This window comes from Ranitomeya variabilis, chromosome 6 (genome assembly GCF_051348905.1).
Source record: "Ranitomeya variabilis isolate aRanVar5 chromosome 6, aRanVar5.hap1, whole genome shotgun sequence".
Lineage (NCBI taxonomy): Eukaryota > Metazoa > Chordata > Amphibia > Anura > Dendrobatidae > Ranitomeya > Ranitomeya variabilis.
In genome coordinates, this window is record NC_135237.1 from 465,582,809 (window position 1) to 465,602,577 (window position 19,769).

At 40.3% G+C, this 19,769-nt stretch overlaps 1 protein-coding gene across 7 annotated transcripts in view; it reads left to right on the forward strand.

Annotated features, from left to right (window-relative positions):
- The window catches only part of YTHDF3 (YTH N6-methyladenosine RNA binding protein F3), a 56,161-nt gene extending 47,303 nt beyond the window's left edge, over nucleotides 1–8,858 (forward strand). For 4 of the 7 annotated variants that reach the window (XM_077270573.1, XM_077270572.1, XM_077270574.1 and 1 more), the window contains exon 5: nucleotides 8,351–8,858. In XM_077270573.1, the coding sequence (XP_077126688.1) occupies nucleotides 8,351–8,485 (135 nt within the window). In that variant the 3' untranslated portion in view covers nucleotides 8,486–8,858. Of the gene's footprint in view, nucleotides 1–524; nucleotides 2,379–8,350 lie in introns of those variants that run through there. The other 3 variants (XM_077270575.1, XM_077270576.1, XR_013217043.1) reach the window with 2 other exon arrangements.
- Nucleotides 8,859–19,769: the final 10,911 nt, after the last annotated feature.

Sequence of the window (19,769 nt, forward strand, 5' to 3'; positions counted from 1 at the left end):
GTGAAATGTATATCCATAATGTTTGTACACCAAAACAATTATTACTGCTGTAGAAATTTCCGTGTGCACATAGCCCTAACACTCTCCTCCCTTACATTACAAATGTACAATATTTTGCTCCATCTCGCCGATGCTTTTGCTTGTATTCTGGAATAAAGCTTACGTTTGTCCATGGCCTGAGATGCACACTTTTACCAGCAGGTGGCTCCCTACTTCGTGGGTTTTCTTTGCTGCTGCACATTCTGAAACTTGAATCACTTTATTATTTCAAGTAATCCTGGAGCAGATCTGCTGATATCGCACATGGGCCCTTATTGGAGATGTATCATGCAGAGGCAGTCTAGTGCTGTAGGACCATGTGGGTTGTATGCATTACAGCCATATTACTGCTTGACAAATCCTGAACGTTGGTGGCTGCAATAACGATCTGATTGGCTCCACCGTTTTATCCTGGAAACTTTGAATTTTGCAAAACAAAATAATTTTTCTTGACTTTAACTTTCTTTTTTGTTTTTATTTTGCAGGAGAGAAATCGAAACAAACAATAATTAGACGGAGTTAATCCTTCAGTAAAACACTAATGATGCAGACTCTGGAAATCTCCTACTTTGTGGAAGAAAACCTAATTAATGAATTTTTATTTCTGCTTATGGCAACATCCTTGAACACTTTAACATGAAATTGACTTTTTTTTTTTCTTTCTCCCCATCCTTTCTCTTTTTACATAATGGTTTCCATCAGTGCATCTGCCCTTGTACTCGTCACCAAACACTTGAGAACTTTAACTTTTGTCCAGCACTTTCTGTCCTGAAGCTTTTAACCAATATCCACGCGCTCTTTGTAATCAATCTACAGCGCTGGAGTCCCAACGAATGTAAGGTCTCCTCCGCCTGTGGTCTTTTTTTTTTTTTTTCTTTTTTTTTTTTTTGTTCAGTACTAACTATTAGAAATGTGATTAGTTAATGAGTTTGAGAATCATGGCTTCATTTATTTTAATTTTTTTTTTTAAATTGTTTTATTTTTCTCTCCGCTGTTGGAAAATTAAAAAAAAAATCATGCCGTCTTTAATTCATGAGTTCAAAGGATAGCTCTGGCCAGAATTTCTGTAGTGACATCACTATGGTAAAGAGTCTTATCGCAGGTTACCATATGTGCCCTTTTTTTTTTTTTTTTAGAAGATTTGTGGCAACCTCTTGTTAATGTGCATTAATACTTCTATATGAATGATGATTTGGCCGGGTTCACACACCGCGTTTTATAGGGCCCTTCTGTTTTAATAGCTAAAATTGAGACCTTATGTAGCGGTAAATAGGCCACAGCCTCTGTTCTTGCCGATTCCTCTTGTTACATGAAGTGCTCAGAACTGACATTCTGTCTTTTAAGACTTCACGTTCGGTACGAGGATTATTCTGGGAGCCATCTGTTCGATTCAGTCATTGCAATGAAGATTTTGGTGGTTTTGTGCCAGGATGGGCAAAGCTTAAAGGGGTTTAAATAATGTGTCATCACTTTGATTGAGGGTCTAACTAATGGCTTCCCCATTCAGCCTACAGTGAAGGAGTGCGACATCCCCTTTTTACACTTCCTTTTTTTTTCTATTCTGTGTAGCAACTTTCTCACACTTATCATGAAGTGTTGGCATTTACTAGCACCAAATCCTAGTTTAGACACTGACAGATTTGCATCAGTGGCTGATAAGCAGAGGTTCTGACTATTGAGTCACATGAGCGGCTGCAGGGCCCGGAGAGGGATCCAACCCCATGGCCTCCGAAATAGTATAGTGGACCCAAATCGGTCTGTGCACCAATGCAGCTTCCTTTATGTCCTGTGCCATTAATGTCAGTAAGGTGGAAAAAGCCATACAAATAAATACACAAATATACCTGGAACTGTGTCTCAATGTCATATAAAATCAGTAGTTCTACTCTCCATTTTTTGTGTTCTCCATGTAGATAATATATGTGGGGGTATAAATCGTCAATATGCAGCCGGCAGTTCTCCGTATACATCCATTTATAGAAATCTGTACTAGATCTATCAGTTTTGCCTGAATTTATATTTACACTTTAAATGCATCAGGAATGGGATCCAAAGACAGGTAAAGGCTGAAATGTCTCAAAAACCTATTACCCTATGTAAACGCAGTGTGTGTACCCAGCCTTATTGCCAGAAGTATGCATAGGAGCCTAAATAAGAGCTTTCTGTCACTTATCCCCATGAACCTCAGTTCACGGGATACTTTTTCCAAACTCTCAATCTCTTTTAACGTTTGCTCCTATTCCTGGGCGTCTGCAGATCTGACCAAGTGCTCTGATGAAATAGAAACCACCTTCTTTTTAATGAAGTAGCTAATAAAATAATAATATTCTGCGAGCATACATGTGGCGTTCGGCACTTTTCTATTTCGTTACGGCTCTACAACCTATAGGCGCCGTTTATCACCTTTATGTCCTCCCATAGATCCCTTAGCCCATATTGTGATTTTAAGTGCCTCCTTTTTATTTTAATTTTTCATTTTGTCCTAGTATAGAGAAATAATCTGATAATGTATTACAGGCAAACGTATTAATGTAAAGTCTATGAGCCTGATGATATGGCAGTAGTCGTGCATTCTTTCCAAAGCTGCTTTCTAGCTTCTACTAATGTAACCTTGAGGTCATTTTCCTGGTAGAAATGTATTTCTCTGCTAATCATGTTTGTCCATGATGAATCCTGACGATTGTGTTACTTGCCGTTACTTTTTGTTTTCATAGTAAAGAATGGTTGACATATCTACACTTCTGAAACAAAGTCTAACAACCTAGTATATTTAATTTCATTTACTTGTAGTCAATGCTTCTATATTGAATTGAGAGAAAGTCTATGTATTTCCATACTGAAATAAATTTACGATGACCTACAGAAAACGCAGCGAATTGTGAAACGGGGCGAATACTAATGTGTGTAATGACGGGTCACCGAGTGAGTGTCATGTCTACTAATGGTGGTCTGCCATCTCTGAATACCATGCCAGTTTCTAGAAGGTGAACCATGAAGATATGACTATTTAGATGTTAATTTTAATACTACCACGATCCTAGTTGCAGAAGAATGAGCTGAAAAGTGGCTTTTTTCGTGTCATTACAGTGGAGAATTTGGGGGAGGCCATTGGTATTGTTCACCTTTGCAGCACATCAGTCATGGTTTTTGCTATCTGTGTACGGGAACGTTGCTCTTTAACTTCACACTGCACTATCAAATTGCATTTTTTGCAACATCGGTCGCCCTGCACCATGGGGATTGTCAGTTTTCAAACATCGTTACTTTAGCGTGTCAGGTGTCTTTCACAAGTGGGTGATGAGTGACATGGCAGAAACCAAAGGAGTACAAGCCAGGCTGAGTCCAGACATGTAAAGAGGTGGTGTGCACTGGGATACATGTGTGGAGTAGGCATTCCTATAAGCAAGTGTATTTTTTATTTTATTTTTTTGGAGGGGAGGGAAATGGACCACCTCCATTAATGGGGTCTACATGCAACAATATCATGCAGCCACAAGCCAATCTGCCACTTTATGTTCTATTATACATGTAACTGATACTTTTATATTAGTCAATTTTAAGCGGTTTCACATGATCTGTATTCATGGCCGATCAGAAGACCCGACCCAACTTCCTGGTCCTCTCCTGACTAGAGTTGAGTGAATTTGATCGGGTCCCTGCTTATTCAGCAAGCTATAGCGCATGCCAAATAAGCTGCAGAGGGAACCGGGATACCTGGATCACTCTGGCTGATCCGGTGCCGCAGCTGCATGTGTCACAGCCATGTCACAGCACATGCATGGAGAGCCCAACACACAGGCTGTCCACCAATGCATGTGCTGTGACTGTGACACAGCTGGGGGCCGGACAGCTGATCAGCCGGTGTGCTCCAGGTATCTGGGTTTCTTTTGCAGCTTATTCGGCAAGTGCTGTAGCTTGCCGAATAAGCAGGGACCTGATCAAATTCACTCAACTCCTGACCTGCCTCCTCCGCATGTATCAGGCAGTTGGCTTAGGTCAGTAGACCCAGCGGTTGGGCCGGATACCAATCTGAGCTGTCTTGGTTTCTTGGAAGTGAGACCAGTCTGAGCCAGAAATGCAGCTTTTTGCTGAATAGTTTTGTTTTAGAAAACACATTTTAATGTACCAGATTAGAGTATTCTGATTTAACAAAGGGAAAAGCAGACTTGTTCTCAGTTGGCCTTTATTAGCCGAGTGGAGAACTACTACGAAGACTTTCTCTGGAGGACCCAGCGTGTCCATGCATTACACTGAGTGCATTGGTTTCAGTGGGCGCTATGTGATGCTTTATTTCCAGTGCAGTGAAATAAAACTGCTTCTCTTATGGTCTTGGGACACTTTTATAAAAGACTTTCTGAAGCGGACAATCTATTAATGGATAGTCCCATTAACAGAATTTATAACCTATCCACAGAAGATAAATGTAGGGTCTTCCTACTGAATCTGCGAAACCTGAGAAAGGAGATCTTAGATGAGGCTAAGGTCCCCTGGTGAATTTCTCCTAAGCATTAGTTTAAGAAAAGCAGGACTGCTGAATGTATGTGAAAGACGCCTTATTGTGACTGGACATGCCACCAAAAACCAAACACTTCCTATGTAAAAGCCATGCTGTTCTCTAGTCCTTTTTTATGACTAGACGAGAACTTTCTTTTGATCCTGTAGAGATTTTGTTTTTCTAATTTTGTCGCTATGCATTTTAACATAGTTTTTTAGTGGGAAAAGATTTGCGAAGAGCATCTGTGAAGCACCCCTTTACATTAGTGCCATTACTGAGCTTTACTGTGAAGCCGTCCCTGGGCCTCAAATTAAATTCTCCATATGTTAAAGGAGCTAATGTTAAGGGAACTTACCAGGACAATCTTTCTACGAAGCTAGGCCTATGACTGCATAAGTGATATAACAATAAAACCTGTCCTATCGTAATCTATTGTGCCAGTGCGGAGACCAAACACCGATTAGGGAGGAAGTGCATCGAACGGTTTCACTCCACTTGGTTTAGATAAATGCTTTTAATGCACTTCCATGGTAATTTGCATGTGATATCAAACCTTGAGTTAAGTTTATTAACATGACTATGTATCTGCAACCAGATTGATGCACTACAGACATACTCATCCTGGCATGAAATGGTTGTCAATTTTTCTAGTTATCAGACGTTAGGTGCTCCTTCACCATTTGCTCCCTACGACTAGTACACAGCACAAGCCTTCTTGATCATCTGGAGGTTGGTCACTGTTTCCAATTCTTTCGATAGACTGTTTATCCTCAAAAATTTTTAGGCAGTCTTACAATCTTTTCATAAATAATTTGTATATTGACATGTTTCCCATTAGTTTTATTTGGCATTGGTCATCTCTGGTTGATGCTGTTATATTTTGGCATAAGAGTATGTGATTCAGGTTAGTAAGCGAATGTTGTTTCTATGGAGTATTGGCACATGGTTAGTTTAGATGAAGGCTTACACAAGTGTGCGGTACATTGTCAGCTATGCAGTTTTTTTGATCAAGTGGCAGAATTATTTTATAGTAATACCAATGCCGTGTTGTATTATAGGGGCAAAAATAAATCTGACGGTATCATGTTCACCCTATGCTGTGGGAAATACTTAATCTTTAAACACTCTCTGAATTTTGGAGAGGTCGAGTCGTTTAATCCATAAATTCATTCATTCATTTTTGGTGCACTAGAATGTGATTTCTCAGTAATTGAAATGCACTTGAGAGCTAGGAGGAAATATTACATTGGGTAAAGCGATCTGTGACCGGCCTGTGTACACCAAATTTCAAAAAATGTCACAGTAGTACACCAGGCACAAAAATATAAAGCTTTTTTCTTATACTTTTTTTTTTTTTTTTAATTGCACCATTGCCCTTTGTGGTTGTAGTTATGACCTAACTCTGTTTAATGCCACGTTAAGTGTGTGCACTTCACCCTGAACCCATGTTTAACACCGATCTCTTCGACTGTTTGGCACTTCCCAAGTCCCTGCATGCAGATACCATAAAGGGGCACCTCTATGGGTCTACCTTTTGGGAACTTTTTTCTTAAATAGTGTTGTTGGGTTTCATAAAAAATGGCACATTTTTGGCCTTTCCAGGCTCTTTGTTTCCCTGCACATTCCACTTTGTGGTCATAAATCGGCTAGAGGAGCTCAGAAAAAAAGACTGAGTTACAGAATTCTCCCGTCAGAATTTCTCAGCTAACTCTACAGTTAAAGTATTTTTAAACCCAAATATATGCATATAAATAAAATAAAATGGCCCCAATTTAGCACCAAGAGTTGAGTGACAGTACGGTCAGGGATTGTGCACATGCTGCGGATTCCATTGCGGAATTTTCCGCAGCGGATTTGATAAATCCACAGTGCAAAACCGCTGCGGTTTTTACTGCGGATTTATCGCGGTTTCTATTGCGGTTTCCTCTGCGGGTTCTCACCTGCAGATTTCTATTGGGGCAGGTGTAACCCCGCAGCGGAAACCGCACAAAGAATTGACATGCTGCCGAATATAAATCGCTGCGTTTCCGCGCGTTTTTTTCTGCAGCACGTGCACTGCGGATTTCGTTTCCCATAGGTTTACATTGTACTGTAAACTCATGGGAAACGCTGTGGTTCCGCAGCAAAATCCGCAGCGTGTACACATACCCTTACAGTCGGCTCCCACCTATCACATTTTGGTTACTAAATATTTGGCCCAAAATGCTTCATTAAATGCCTACCCCCCCCCCCCCCCCCCAAAAAAAAAAAAAAAAAAGAATGCTTTGCACTCGATCGAGGCCTATGGTTTTGGCACACAGCTTATTTTAGCTTTCAATCCTTTTTTTTCCTTTTACAATCTTAAAGTGCATAAAACAATTATTTGGGAGAGGCTGAGTTAACCTGGTTGAGATAAGGATTGGCCAAGCTCTTGTAGATGGACCAGTACCACAGAGTACTCTGATCTGGGTACAATGCTAGCTGTATGGAAGAGTTAATCCAACCACCTGAGCTTTGGCACCACTAGACAACCACCTGTATCTGTATTTGGGCTTCTTGACTCTTCCAACATGATGTTGATGGGAAGGGGGTGGCGTATAATACGGAATGTTCTGGTGGCGGTGTACTTGCTTCCTATTAAACACACACACTCTGTGTAGATTGTTCATTTGTGTGGGGGAGTCTGGTGTTATCCTCGGTGTTTGGCACCTGAAGTTACCGCATTGTGGGGGATTTCAGCAGGGTGGCCCTAACGTGCGGTGTCTCCTCAACCTGTCAACTCTTTGAGATGAAGCCAGAGGTCAGGGATGGTTGTAGTCTCCTAAAATTACAGCTACTCTTTTCTACACCTCTTGCCACAGACTTTAGGATAGAATGTTCTGGATCCTCTACAGGAGAGGATGATGTTCTCTCTGCAAAACTGTTTTGAACTTGTACTGTTGGAGTTTTGTTTTGTTTTTTCCCCTCCCTATTTCTTTCCCCCCCTCGTGCTCTTTGTGGATTTTTTTTTTGTTTCCCACCTATTGTCCTCAATTTTAATAAAAACTGCACCAAACATTTTTGTCTAGTAGTTTATTATGGTGCGCCTTTGTGTGAAAGAGACCTTAACCATACATTTACATTTCTATAGGTTTTAGCTGTTAGAGCCCTTTTAATATGTTCATATACTAACATACATATGTAGGCTGAGAAGGTTTACATTTTTATTTTTTTTTATAAAAAGCTTTTTCTTTAGTGTTCATAAATTCCTCCTTTTTCCAATCCTCAAGTGCTATACCAGTATTACAAGCGGTTTTATTTTTCCAGCCATTCAGTCTAGTCTAAAGATTCTTTTCTTGGCTTTTTTAGTTTTACAATAATATTTCCTTACTGCTGGATACTTATCCATCAAAAGCTTGAGCTATAATCATGGTACACATTGACAATTTGAATTAATCTTTCTAATCACACTTTCAGTCAGGTTGTATTTAAAAAAAAAAATAAAATTATAAAAAATAAACCTTTATTGTATACCTATATTATATACATATATTAACTGGCATTTTTGGGTTGAAAGCAATCTAGATATGTCTTCTATGTATAGAAATGTGTAGTAGGATGATATGATTTTATGCAACAAACAAACTTGTTTGGTTTCTGGTGGGTTTTTCTTTTTTTTTTTTTCTCTTTTTTAAAAGAATATTAGATCTGTTAAGTTACATTTCACATGGGTTACACTCTTGCACCTAGCATACAGATGTAAAATTCTGGTTGCACTGCACGAAATAGATATAAAAAAAAATTGAGTTAAACATTTCTTTCTTTGTAACTGTATGTTTTTTGAAAATCTAATTACAGGAAGATTCCAGCTGTATTACACAGTTGTGCCTCTGCATCACTCTGCCTCTTGTGAGAACTGTGGTGACCCGGTCTTGTACAACGGAATTTTATGTATGCGACTCAAAAGTTAGATATCCCATATACTGTACATGAATACGGCAGAGCAAAGCAGTCATTACTGAGCTGGAAAATAAACGATGTGAAAAACCCAGTCATTGCCGGCTATTTATTGGATGATTGTTCTTGGCTTTAACAGTGCAAAATGAGCATGTGGCTGTGTTCTCAGTATGATTACACTTCTAAATGGGAATGGTCACATATAGTAAAAAATATATATTATATCTGTCAGGGAAAGTAATGGTTTAAGGTGTAGATGCTCTAGTTCTAAATGTAATAAATTGTTACAAAGCTTGGTGTCCATTTTGTTTCAAAGGGTATCTCGTTCAATTTTTTTTTTTAGTAAGGCTGTTAAAGAAGCATTATTAAGCAATAAAGACCCTTGTTTCTGTCTTTAACAGGGCACCTCCTCAGTATTACTAAGACATCCAGCCTAGAGGATACTATTAATAATTAACTTTTAATTAAATCATAGCTTAAATATTGAGCCGAGCAGCAAGAGCCCAAATCCAAACCTAAGGGTACTGTCACACAGTGCCATTTTCATCGCTACGACGGTACGATTCGTGACGTTCTAGCGATATCGTTACGATATCGCAGTGTCTGACACGCAGCAGCGATCAGGGACCCTGCTGAGAATCGTACGTCATAGCAGATCGTTTGGAACTTTCTTTCGTCGCTTGATCACCCGCTGACATCGCTGGATCGTTGTGTGTGACAGCGATCCAGCGATGTGTTCGCTTGTAACCAGGGTAAACATCGGGTAACTAAGCGCAGGGCCGCGCTTAGTAACCTGATGTTTACCCTGGTTACCAGCGTAAATGTAAAAAAACCAAACAGTACATACTCACATTCCGGTGTCTGTCCTCCGGCGTCTCAGCTTCTCTGCACTGTGAGCGCCGGCCAGCCAGAAAGCAAGCACAGCGGTGACGTCTGACGTCACCGCTCTGCTTTCCGGCCGCTGTGCTTACACAGTGCAGAGAAGCTGAGACGCCGGGGGACAAACACCGGAATGTAAGTATGTACTGTTTTTTTTTTTTTACGTTTACGCTGGTAACCAGGGTAAACATCGGGTTACTAAGCGCGGCCCTGCGCTTAGTAACCCGATGTTTACCCTGGTTACCCGGGGACTTCGGCATCGCTCCAGCGCCGTGATTGCAACGTGTGACCGCAGTCTACGACGCTGGAGCGATAATCATACGATCGCTGCGACGTCACGGATCGTGCCGTCGTAGCGATCAAAATGGCACTGTGTGACAGTACCCTTACACCTACTATCAAGATACTACAAAAAAAAAGCATTCCCATCCTTTAGTAAGAGTACTAGCCAATGTATCTGACTAGTGATTGTAGGCCTAAATGAGTTATGTCACAGCGCAATAAAGTGAATGAAAAAGGAAGAAACCTCATGGATCTCGCCCAGTTGAAGTGCAGACTGTTCTCTGGATCGCGTCCATACGGGTAAAAACAGCTGTCACTCTGCCCTGTCGTGTCCTCTTCAGTTCCTCCTACCGTAACAAGGGCAGTACCCAAGTGGAGCTATTATACCAAAAAGAGGTTCCCTCTTAGCTAGCGTTCTTGCTAACGAATGGGAATTTTTTTTTGTGGTTTGTAGTATCTTGATAGTAGGTCTTAGGTTTGGATTTGGGCTCTTGCTGCTCTGCTGAGTTTTTAAGCTATGATTTAATTAAGTTAATTTTTAATAGTATCTTCTAGGCTGGATGTGATAAAGAAGCACGCCTCCTCCCATCAAAGTTTTTATCCTCTTAATATATTGCAGTCATCATATGGTACTGTGTATTTACACAATTGCTTATTTTACCTTTCTACCCAGTAAGCCTACTTTCACACTAGCGTTGTGCACTGCACGTCGCTATGCGTCGTTTTGTAGAAAAAATGCATCCTGCAAAAGTGCTTGCAGGATGCATTTTTTTCTCCATTGACTTGTATTAGCGACGCATTGCCACACGTCGCAACCGTCGTGCGACGGTTGCGTCGGACCGTTGCCACCAAAAAACGTTGCATGTAACGTTTTTTGGTGCATCGTGTCCAGCATTTCCGACCGCGCATGCGCAGCTGGAACTCCGCCCCCTCCTCCCGACACCTCACAATGGGGCAGGGGATGCGTTGAAAAACAGCATCCGCTGCCCCCGTTGTGCGGCGCTTCCACAGTATGCGTCGGAACGTCGCACAGCGACGTGCAGTGCACGACGCAAGTGTGAAAGCCTTAATTGTTCTTTTCTCTGCTCTTGGTAGATACAGAAGTCTCTTGTCCTGTATTTGTCGTCCCTTCTGCAACTCCAGACCCCACCTCATCCCCCTCCCCCCCACTACCAGGGACTTTTGCAGTGAGTCATGCAGGAAAAATTAACCTACTGTTTTACATAGAGCTTAGAAGTGTTCAGCTAGTCAGTTTATAATCATGTGATGTCATAGACCTAATGGGAAAGAGAAGAATCCGATGGGTAGAAATGCAAAATGAGCAATTGTAAGTACACAGTGCCATATAATATGACTACAATATATAAATCGGATAGAAGTTTTGTTGGAGGAGGAGGGCTTCTTTAATAAATAATAAAAGATGAATAGTTTTGCCATTTCAAGCCTATTAGGTGGTAGGCTCACATTCTAGGTTTTAGTGGGAACGATGTGATTCTGTGCTCAAATCATCCTGCTCAGACTCTGGCAGAGTTTAAGACAAAATGTCATTAGCATAATCTGCCCAATTATCTCAGAAGAGAAAATCATTCATCGCTTGTGTGACCCCAACCTTAGACGTGCACAAAAACTTGGTCTGAAAAAGAGGAATTCTGTGAGGATAGAGGCCAAACACTATCCATAGTACCTTTGTGGGAATAACGTATTTCGGGATTCTGCCTGAAAGCAGTGTATTGAAATGAACCTAGCCTCGCCCCCATAGTTTGTTCCGGCGCAGTTCGCTAAGTAGCATCAACAGAGCCATATTTTGATGAACTTGTCAGAAGACCATCAACCGTGCGGGAAATTTATCAAGTCAGAATGAAGTGTTGAATTTTGTGTTGCTCGAGATTGGATTTCTTATATTAAGGATGTGAAGCACAGTTCTTTCCATTATACGGATGTGGATCAGTAGCTGAATACCAGTTTCATATTGTACAAATGTATACGGCTGCGGCTATGTGCAAGCAATTAATAATGGCTTGCCAAGAGTTTTTCGACTCCCTTATAAAGAATCGTTCTTTGTGTGCTTTTGATTTCTCCTCTGAGCCGCAATTACACTGGTACGGCTTTGAAATTTTAAAATCTCCTTTTTACACGTTAATTTATGGAGAGATCCTCAGTCAGAGACAAGCTAATTGAGGAAGTGTGCTTTCTGTATAATTTCTTCTACAGTTTCATTTTGTATCCATGAATGTAAGCCCGATAACACTATAAATAAGTGTAATCACCAATGCTTTATGTAAATTGCTGGTTGTTGGTGCTGCGCAATGACATAATAAAAGAGCCCAATAAAATCGCGATTGAACAATGGCCCTCATTTTGCATTTTTTCCCCCTGCTATCCATCTCTTTCCCTCTCTTTGTCCTTAACTCTTATGTCTTAAATTTAGATTTTAGGGGATTTCACACAAGATCTTAGTTCCATTGCTTATGACATAGTGATATGTAAACGTTTGGGCACCACTGGTCAAAATTATTATTACGAACAGTTAATCAAGTTGAAAGAGAAATGATCTCTAAAAAGGCTAAAGTTAAGATGACACATTTCCTTTGTATTTTAGCCCCCAAAAATTCAAATATATATTGTCATTTTTTTGCATTTTAAACATTACAAAAAGGAAAATGGGTCAATGCAAAAGTTTTCGCACCCTTGGAGATTTTTGTGCTTGGGAAACTTTGACCAAGGTTTCAGACCTTAATTAGTCTGGTAGGGTTATTGCTTGTTCACTATCATCGTTAGGAAAGGTCAAGTGATGCATATTACCCAGAATTATAAAATCCCAGCCTGCTCTAACCTTTTGCCAAAAAACAGCAGCCATGGGTTCTTCTAAGCAGCTACCTAGCTCTCTGAAAATAAAAATGTGGAGGCCCACAAAATAGGAGAAGGCTATAGGAAGATAGCAAAGCGTTTTCAAGTTGCCTTTTCCTCAGTACTAAATGTAATTAAGAAATGGCAACTAACCGGAACAGTGGTGGTCAAGATAAGGTCTGGAAGACCAAGCAAAACTTCAGTGAGAGCTGCTTGTAAGATTGCTAGAGAGGCAAATCAGAACCCCTGCTTGACTGCAAAAGGCCTTCAGAAAGATTTAGTAGACTCTGGAGTTGTGGTACATTGTGCTATTGTTCAGAGACTCCTGCACAAATAAGGCCTTCAAGGAATAGTCACCAAAAGAAAGTCTCTCGTGCTTCCTTACCATCAAATTCAGCATCAGAAGTATGCAATAGAACATCTAAACAAGCCTAATGCATTTTGGAAACAAGTCCTGTGGACCGACGAGGTTAAGATAGAACTCTTTGGCCAACATTGGGGGAACATTTCACGGGTAGAGAGAAGAATGGATTCAATGAAATTTCAACAAATTCTTGATGCAAACATTACCCCATCTGTAAAAAAGCTGAAGTTAAAAAGATAATGGCTTCTACAAATGGATAATGATCCTAAATACACATCAAAATCCACAGTAGACGACCTCAAAAGGCACAAGCTGAAAGTTTTGCCACGGGCCTCACAGTCCCCTTATTTGAACATCATTGAAAATCTGTGGCTAGACCTCAAAATAGCAGTACATACAAGTAGACCCAGGAATCTTACGGAACTGGAAGAATTTTCCAAAGAAGAATGGATGCAAATCTCCCAAACAAGAATTGATAGACTCTTGGCTGGCTGCAAAAAGTGTTTACAAGCTGTGATACTTTAAAAAAAGGGGTGCTTCTAGTTAGAAACCATGCAGGGTGCCCAAACCTTTGCATAGCCCATTTTCCTTTTTGTAATTAATAAAATGAAAAAAAAAAAAAAACAATAATAAAAGTAATTTTGACCAGGGGTTCCTAAATGTTTACATGCCACTGTAAATCTTGAATTTCAATCATGTTTTAAAGGATATTGACACCTTTGATGGCATTTTTTAAAATTAAAACACTTGTATTTTGGGTAGAAAAATTGTTAACATTGGATTTCATTAAACATTTGATAGATAGCCTCTTTTTACACTGTCTACTGATGGCAGGAGAATGAATTAACCTTTTCATGAAAACGTGATTTTCCATTTTCATTTTTTTCCTCCCATCTTCCAAGAGCCATAACCTTTTATTTTGTTTTGTTCATATAGCTGTGTGAGGACTTTTATTTTGTAATACAAGTTGCAGTTTTGAATGACACCATTCATTTTACCATTCAGTATACTGAAAAATTGGAAAAAAAATTCCAAATGCAGTTAAGAAAGAAAAAAATGAAATTCTGCATTTTTTTTAGTTTTATTCTTTAGTGTATTCATTATGTTGTAATAATGACTTTTTGATTCTTTAGGTCTATATGATTGCAGCAATACTAAACTTGTATCTTTTTTTCTAACTTAAAGGGAGTCTCTCAGTACAGCATGACTTTTCAAACCAACTACACGCAATCGGTGTGGCCAAACATTTAAGTGAAGCTTCCCATCTACTTGTTTTTCATCTTTCTCTGGCTCTATAAAGCCAGTGCTGTCAACCAAAGAATAGGGGGTGGAGAGATGGGATAAAGATAGAGAGAAAAACAAGCGGGTGCGAAGGTGCACTTAAATGTTTGGTCACACCATGATGCACCATGTCACTTACCCAGTGTGTAGGGCATTACAGTAGGTTAGATACTGTCTGACAATGTATATGAGAGGAGATATGTATCAAGTAGATTGCTATCTTCTGTGATGTGAAAACCCAGAAGTTTCTCTCCAGCATGTTATGTCATGAGAGGGGTTAACCGGCCAGGGTTGGGTTTTTTTGTGAGTAGTTGTAGGAGATGGGCAGGATGGCTATTCACCATATCTCTGCCCCAAGGGTGTGGTTTGGAAAGGTAAATGTCCTGCCTCTATTTTTTTCTGTCTGTGGGTCTGGAGGCAGGAGAGCCCCAGAGAAGTGTTTATGTGCAACTGTGCTGGACTCTGTTGATTGTACCCTCAGCAGGCAACTTCCCGCAGTCCTAAGGACTGTGCTATACATTGTCTTTTTGTTTCCAGTTTTTGCTGGAAAGACAATGTTTAGTTTGTTGAACCCTGCTCTGGTTTATGCAGTGATTTAAATAAACCAGCAGAAGAAATGTTCTTGTGACTACCTCTTTGAGCAACTGAGTGAGTCGACCTACAAAGTATCCATGGTTACGACCCATCATATAGTGACAGTTAGCTGTTAGTAGTTTTAACCATTGATACCTAAGCTACTAAAATTCTATGCACATGGGGTAAGCGACATAGCAAATCAGAAGAACTATACTACATTTCTAAGTGGAGGAATTTGCTAATATTATTGTCACAATTCCACCCCCTCAGTGTTTGTGGAACGCAGTTACTGACAGCTCAACCTTCCTATCTGGTACAGGGGTGTGCTGAGCTGTCAGTGTGTTGATAGACAGCTTGACTATCTAATCTGAGACTGGGAGGCATCGGCTAACTCCAAGTGTTCACTATTCCAGGTGAGGTGATTGCCATGTTACTTAACTGAGTTGTTTCTCCCAGACATCTGCTAGACATACATTCATCTAATAGGCTTGTGCTCCCTGTGCCTTGGGTTCTGTATGCTTGATCTTTTGTTGCCTGACCTTTTCACTTCATTCTGACCATCCGTCTGTTTAACCCCTTCTGCTCGGATCCTTTATCCTCCTAGTATCCTGACCTCCGAATGTTACCTGACCACGCTTTTGTCTCTTCCTTCAGTTTATGATGTACTCTCCTGCTTCTGACCTTGGACTTCTTGACTATTTTGACTCACGGCCTGGCCGTGAAAAGGGACTAGAGTCACAATTATTATTATTATTATTACATTTACTACGTATTGGAATACCCATTTAAGGCAGAAAGACCCACAAACAAAACTACTGAAGTCAGCTGCAGTAAAGACCTGGCAGAGCATCACAAAGGAGGAAACCCAGTGTTTGGTGACGTCCATGGCTTCCAGTCATCAGGCAGTCATTGGATGACAGGATGACATCAAGTGACCTACAAAAGGAATGGCAAATGGCAGCTGGGGTGAAGTGCACGGCAAGAACAGTTCATAACAGGCTCCCAGAGGCAGGGCTCAAGTCATGTAAAGCTAGAAAAAAGCCTTTCATCAATGGGAACCAAAGGAGAGCCAGGCTGAAGTTAGTCAAAGACCATAAGGATTGGACCATGAGGACTGGAGTAAGGTAATCTCTGATGAGTCTAATTTTCAGCTTTGCCCAACACCTGGTCATCTAATGGTTAAACGGAGACTTGGAGAGGCGTACAAGGCACAGTGTCTTGCACCAACTGTGAAATTTGGTGGAGGATTGGTGATGATCTGGGGATGCTTCAGCAAGGCTGGAATTGGGCAGGTTAATCTTTGTGAAGGACGTATGAATCAAGCCGCATTCAAGGTTATCCTGGAAAAGCAGATGATTCCTTCTGCTCAGGCAATGTTCCCCAACTCTGAGGACTGGTTTTTCCAGCAGGACAATGCGCCATGCCACACAGCTAGGTTAATCAATGCGTGGATGAAGGACCGCCACATCAAATCCCTGTCATGGCCAGCCCAATCTCCAGACCTGAACACCATTGAAAACCTCTGGAATGTAATCAAGAGGAATGAAAGCTGTGATTAAAAAATCATGGTTATTCCACAAAATATTGATTTCTGAACTCTTCTTGAGTTAAAACATTAGTATTGCTGTTTCTAAATGATTATGAACTTCTTAACATTATTTGAGGTCCGCAAGCACTGCATTTTTTTGTTATTTTGACCATTTCTCATTTTTTGAAAATAAATATAAAATTTAGTGCTTGGAAATTTGGAGACATGTTGTCAGTAATTTATAGATTAAATTAGCAATTTGCATTTTACCTTTGTAGGTATAAAGAGAAAAATCAGGCAAACTGAAAATTTTGCAGTGGTCTCTTAATTTTTGCCAGAGCTGTATATTCTATCTCTAATTAAATATTTGAATGAAAAAAATATAAACAATAAAAGTACACATATTTGGTATTGCTACGTCCACAATGACCCAACCTATAAAACTGTCCCACTAGTTAACCCCTTTAGTGAACACCATAAAAAATAAAAAACAAGGCTAAAAAATAATTATTTTTTCTATAAAATGTTTTTTGTATAAAAGCGCCAAAGCATAAAAAAAGATATAAATGAGGTATCGCTGTAAAACTGCCTTATCAATTTCACCACACACAGAATGGTATATCCCCCCCTTCCAAAAGAAATTAATGAATTGCTGGTTTTTGTTCCTTCTGCCTCCCAAAAATCAGAAAATAAAGCAATCAAAAAATGTCATGTGCCCGAAAATGGTACCAATAAAAACGTCAACATGATTTCATATGATTCTGTGGGCCAAAATATGAAAAAAATAGCTCTCAAAATGTGGTGATGCAAAAATTATATTTTTCAATAAAAAGCGTTTTTTAGTGTGTGGCAGCAGCCAAACATAAAAACCTGCAATAAGATCTCTTTCACATCCTGCTATTTCCAGTATCGGAGATGTCAGTGTCTGTGTGTGTAACACTCTCTGCACATGTGTGGCATACGTGTGCCGCATCAGTACCACACGGAGGGGTGCCAGGGAGGAAGTGTGTCAGCTTCAGCAAGGTAGGTTATCAAGAATAGAGGGGTCCCAATGCTGTTTTTTTTTCAATTACTTTTAAATAAATAAAAAAAAGGTGTGGGGTCCCCCCCTATTTTTGACAACTAGCCTTGCTAAAGCAGAGACCTGGGGGCTGGTATTCTCAGGCTGGAAAGGGGCCGTGGATATTGACCCCCCAGTCTAAAAATAGCAGCCCGCAGCTGCCCAGAAAAGGCACATCTATTAGATGCACCAATTCTGGCGCTTTTTCCGGCTCTTCCCACTTGCCCTGTAGCGGTGGCAAGTGCTTGTTCATATTTGTGGGGTTGATGTTACCTTTGTATTGTCAGGTGACATCAAGCCCATGACTTAGTAATGGAGAAAAGTCTATAAGACACCTATCCATTACCAATCCTATAGTTGTATGATAAATAAAGACACAACCAGAATAAAGTCTTTTTTTTAGAAATGAAACAAAGCACACTTTCCCACTTTTATTTAAAAATAACAAACACAATCATACTCACCTAGCGCCCATTCAACCGAAACACTAATTCTCCTGTAATAAAACAAAAGTAAAAAAAAACAACCATATCCCTCACCTGTTGGTGGTTCTGTCCCATGCCGTAATCCATGTCTGGGGGTTAATTAGTTTTCAACCTGAGCGGTGCCAAGATGCGATCATCCAGACTGAGAACCACTGGTGAATGAGTCATAGAGGTTACCTCCGGTCACTGAGGCTGCATTCCCAGCCGGGCTGAACTGCGGTGCTGTTTATCTCTTCATTTATCCTACGCTGAGCGCTTGCTTTGGTGTTTCCATGTAAATCTCTGAAATAAGTGATTCAGACGGAACCTTTGGTGGAAGATTCCCTATAATGAGGCAGATGGAGGCAATGTGGATGCCATAGGACCTATGATACATATGTGGCCTTCGACCACAGTTTTGTGCACTTCTGAAAGAAGGACACCGCTGCCTCATTATAGTGAATGGATTCCTCTGTGGTTTCATCTGAATCACGTCACTTGGAGATTTAGATTGAAACCCCGAAGTATGTGCTCAGTGTAGAGCGCTGGATAAATGTGATCCTAAACATTATGTAAAATGTTCCCAATAAAAGCTTCAACTGAATCCACAAAAAAAGCAACCCCTCGCTCAGGTCCGCCATCTGTTAACGGAAATATAGGGGGCTTCCATGTTACTGGTAGCACAAAGGTGATGCAAAAACAAAATGGCTCCTCACCCGCCAATAGAAATTCAGCAAATTCTCTGCTCCCAAATCCAGTTGCCCCCCTCCCTTCTGAACCCCACAATATATCTAAACCACATATTGCGTCCATGTTTGGCCTAATTTACGGGTGCATGCCTCCAGAAGCATTTGTTGTGCATAATGTACTGGTAACTGCAACGTTCTGGTCGCTAGAGCATACTGCTCACTACAACGGCAGTTTGCAATTTTCACTTGGCAATATTCATTGCTGCTTGTTTCTGGAAAATACCCATGAAGTCAAAATCGTCACTATACCTGTAGATAAATTCCCCAAGGGGTATAGTTTTAAAAATAGGATCACTTGAGGGGGGATTCTGCTCTTCTAGAAATTAGGGCCTCTGTATGTGAAGTCCACAAATTGTTCTAGGAAAATCTGCACTCCAGGTGGCAAATAGCGCTTTGTTCCTCCCAAATCTCTCCATATGGCTAAGTAGCACTGTACAGCCACATATGGGGTATTGCTACGTTCAGTAGAAATTGTGGGACAAATTTTATTGTACTTTTTACCCACTTGTGTGAAAATGTAAAATCTTTGACTAAAACAAAATGTTGGTGGGAAAAATTTAGTTATTTTGTCTTCACTGCCAATGGTATTAAATTTTGTGACACACCCATGGTGTCAATATGATCACTACGCCCCTAGATGAATTCATTGAGAGGTGTAGTTCATAAAATGAGGTCGCATATTGGGGGTTCTGCTCTTCTGGCACTTCATGGGCTCTCCCAGTGGGTCATGGCACCTGCCAACTATAACAGTAAAATCTGGCGCTCCTTGTCTTCTGAGCTTTGCACTGTGCTTGAAAAATATTTCCAAATTACTTGTAGGGTATTGGCACACCCAGGAAAAAATGGATATCAGTTTGTTGTAACAAATTTCCTATTAGCTTTTAGAAAAATTAAAAACTTGGGGCTAAAACAACATTTTTGTGGTAAAAATGTAATTTATTCTTCACTGCTCAGTGGTATAAAATTCTGTGAGGCACATGTGGTGTCAATATGAACACTGCACTCCTAGATGAATTTATTAGGAGTGTAGTTTGTAAAATTAGTTCACGTATGGGGGTTAATGTTGTTCTGGTACCTCAGGGGCTCTGCCAATGTGACATGGCACCCTCAAACCATTCCAGCAAAATCTGAACTCCAATATGGCACCTCTTCCCTTCTGAGCTTTGCATTGTGCCTTAAAAGTAGTATTCCCCTACCTACATATGGGGTATCGGCGTACTCAAGAGAAATTGCACAACAAATTATATGGGGCAATTTCTCTTGTTATCCTTATGAAAATGCAAAATTTGG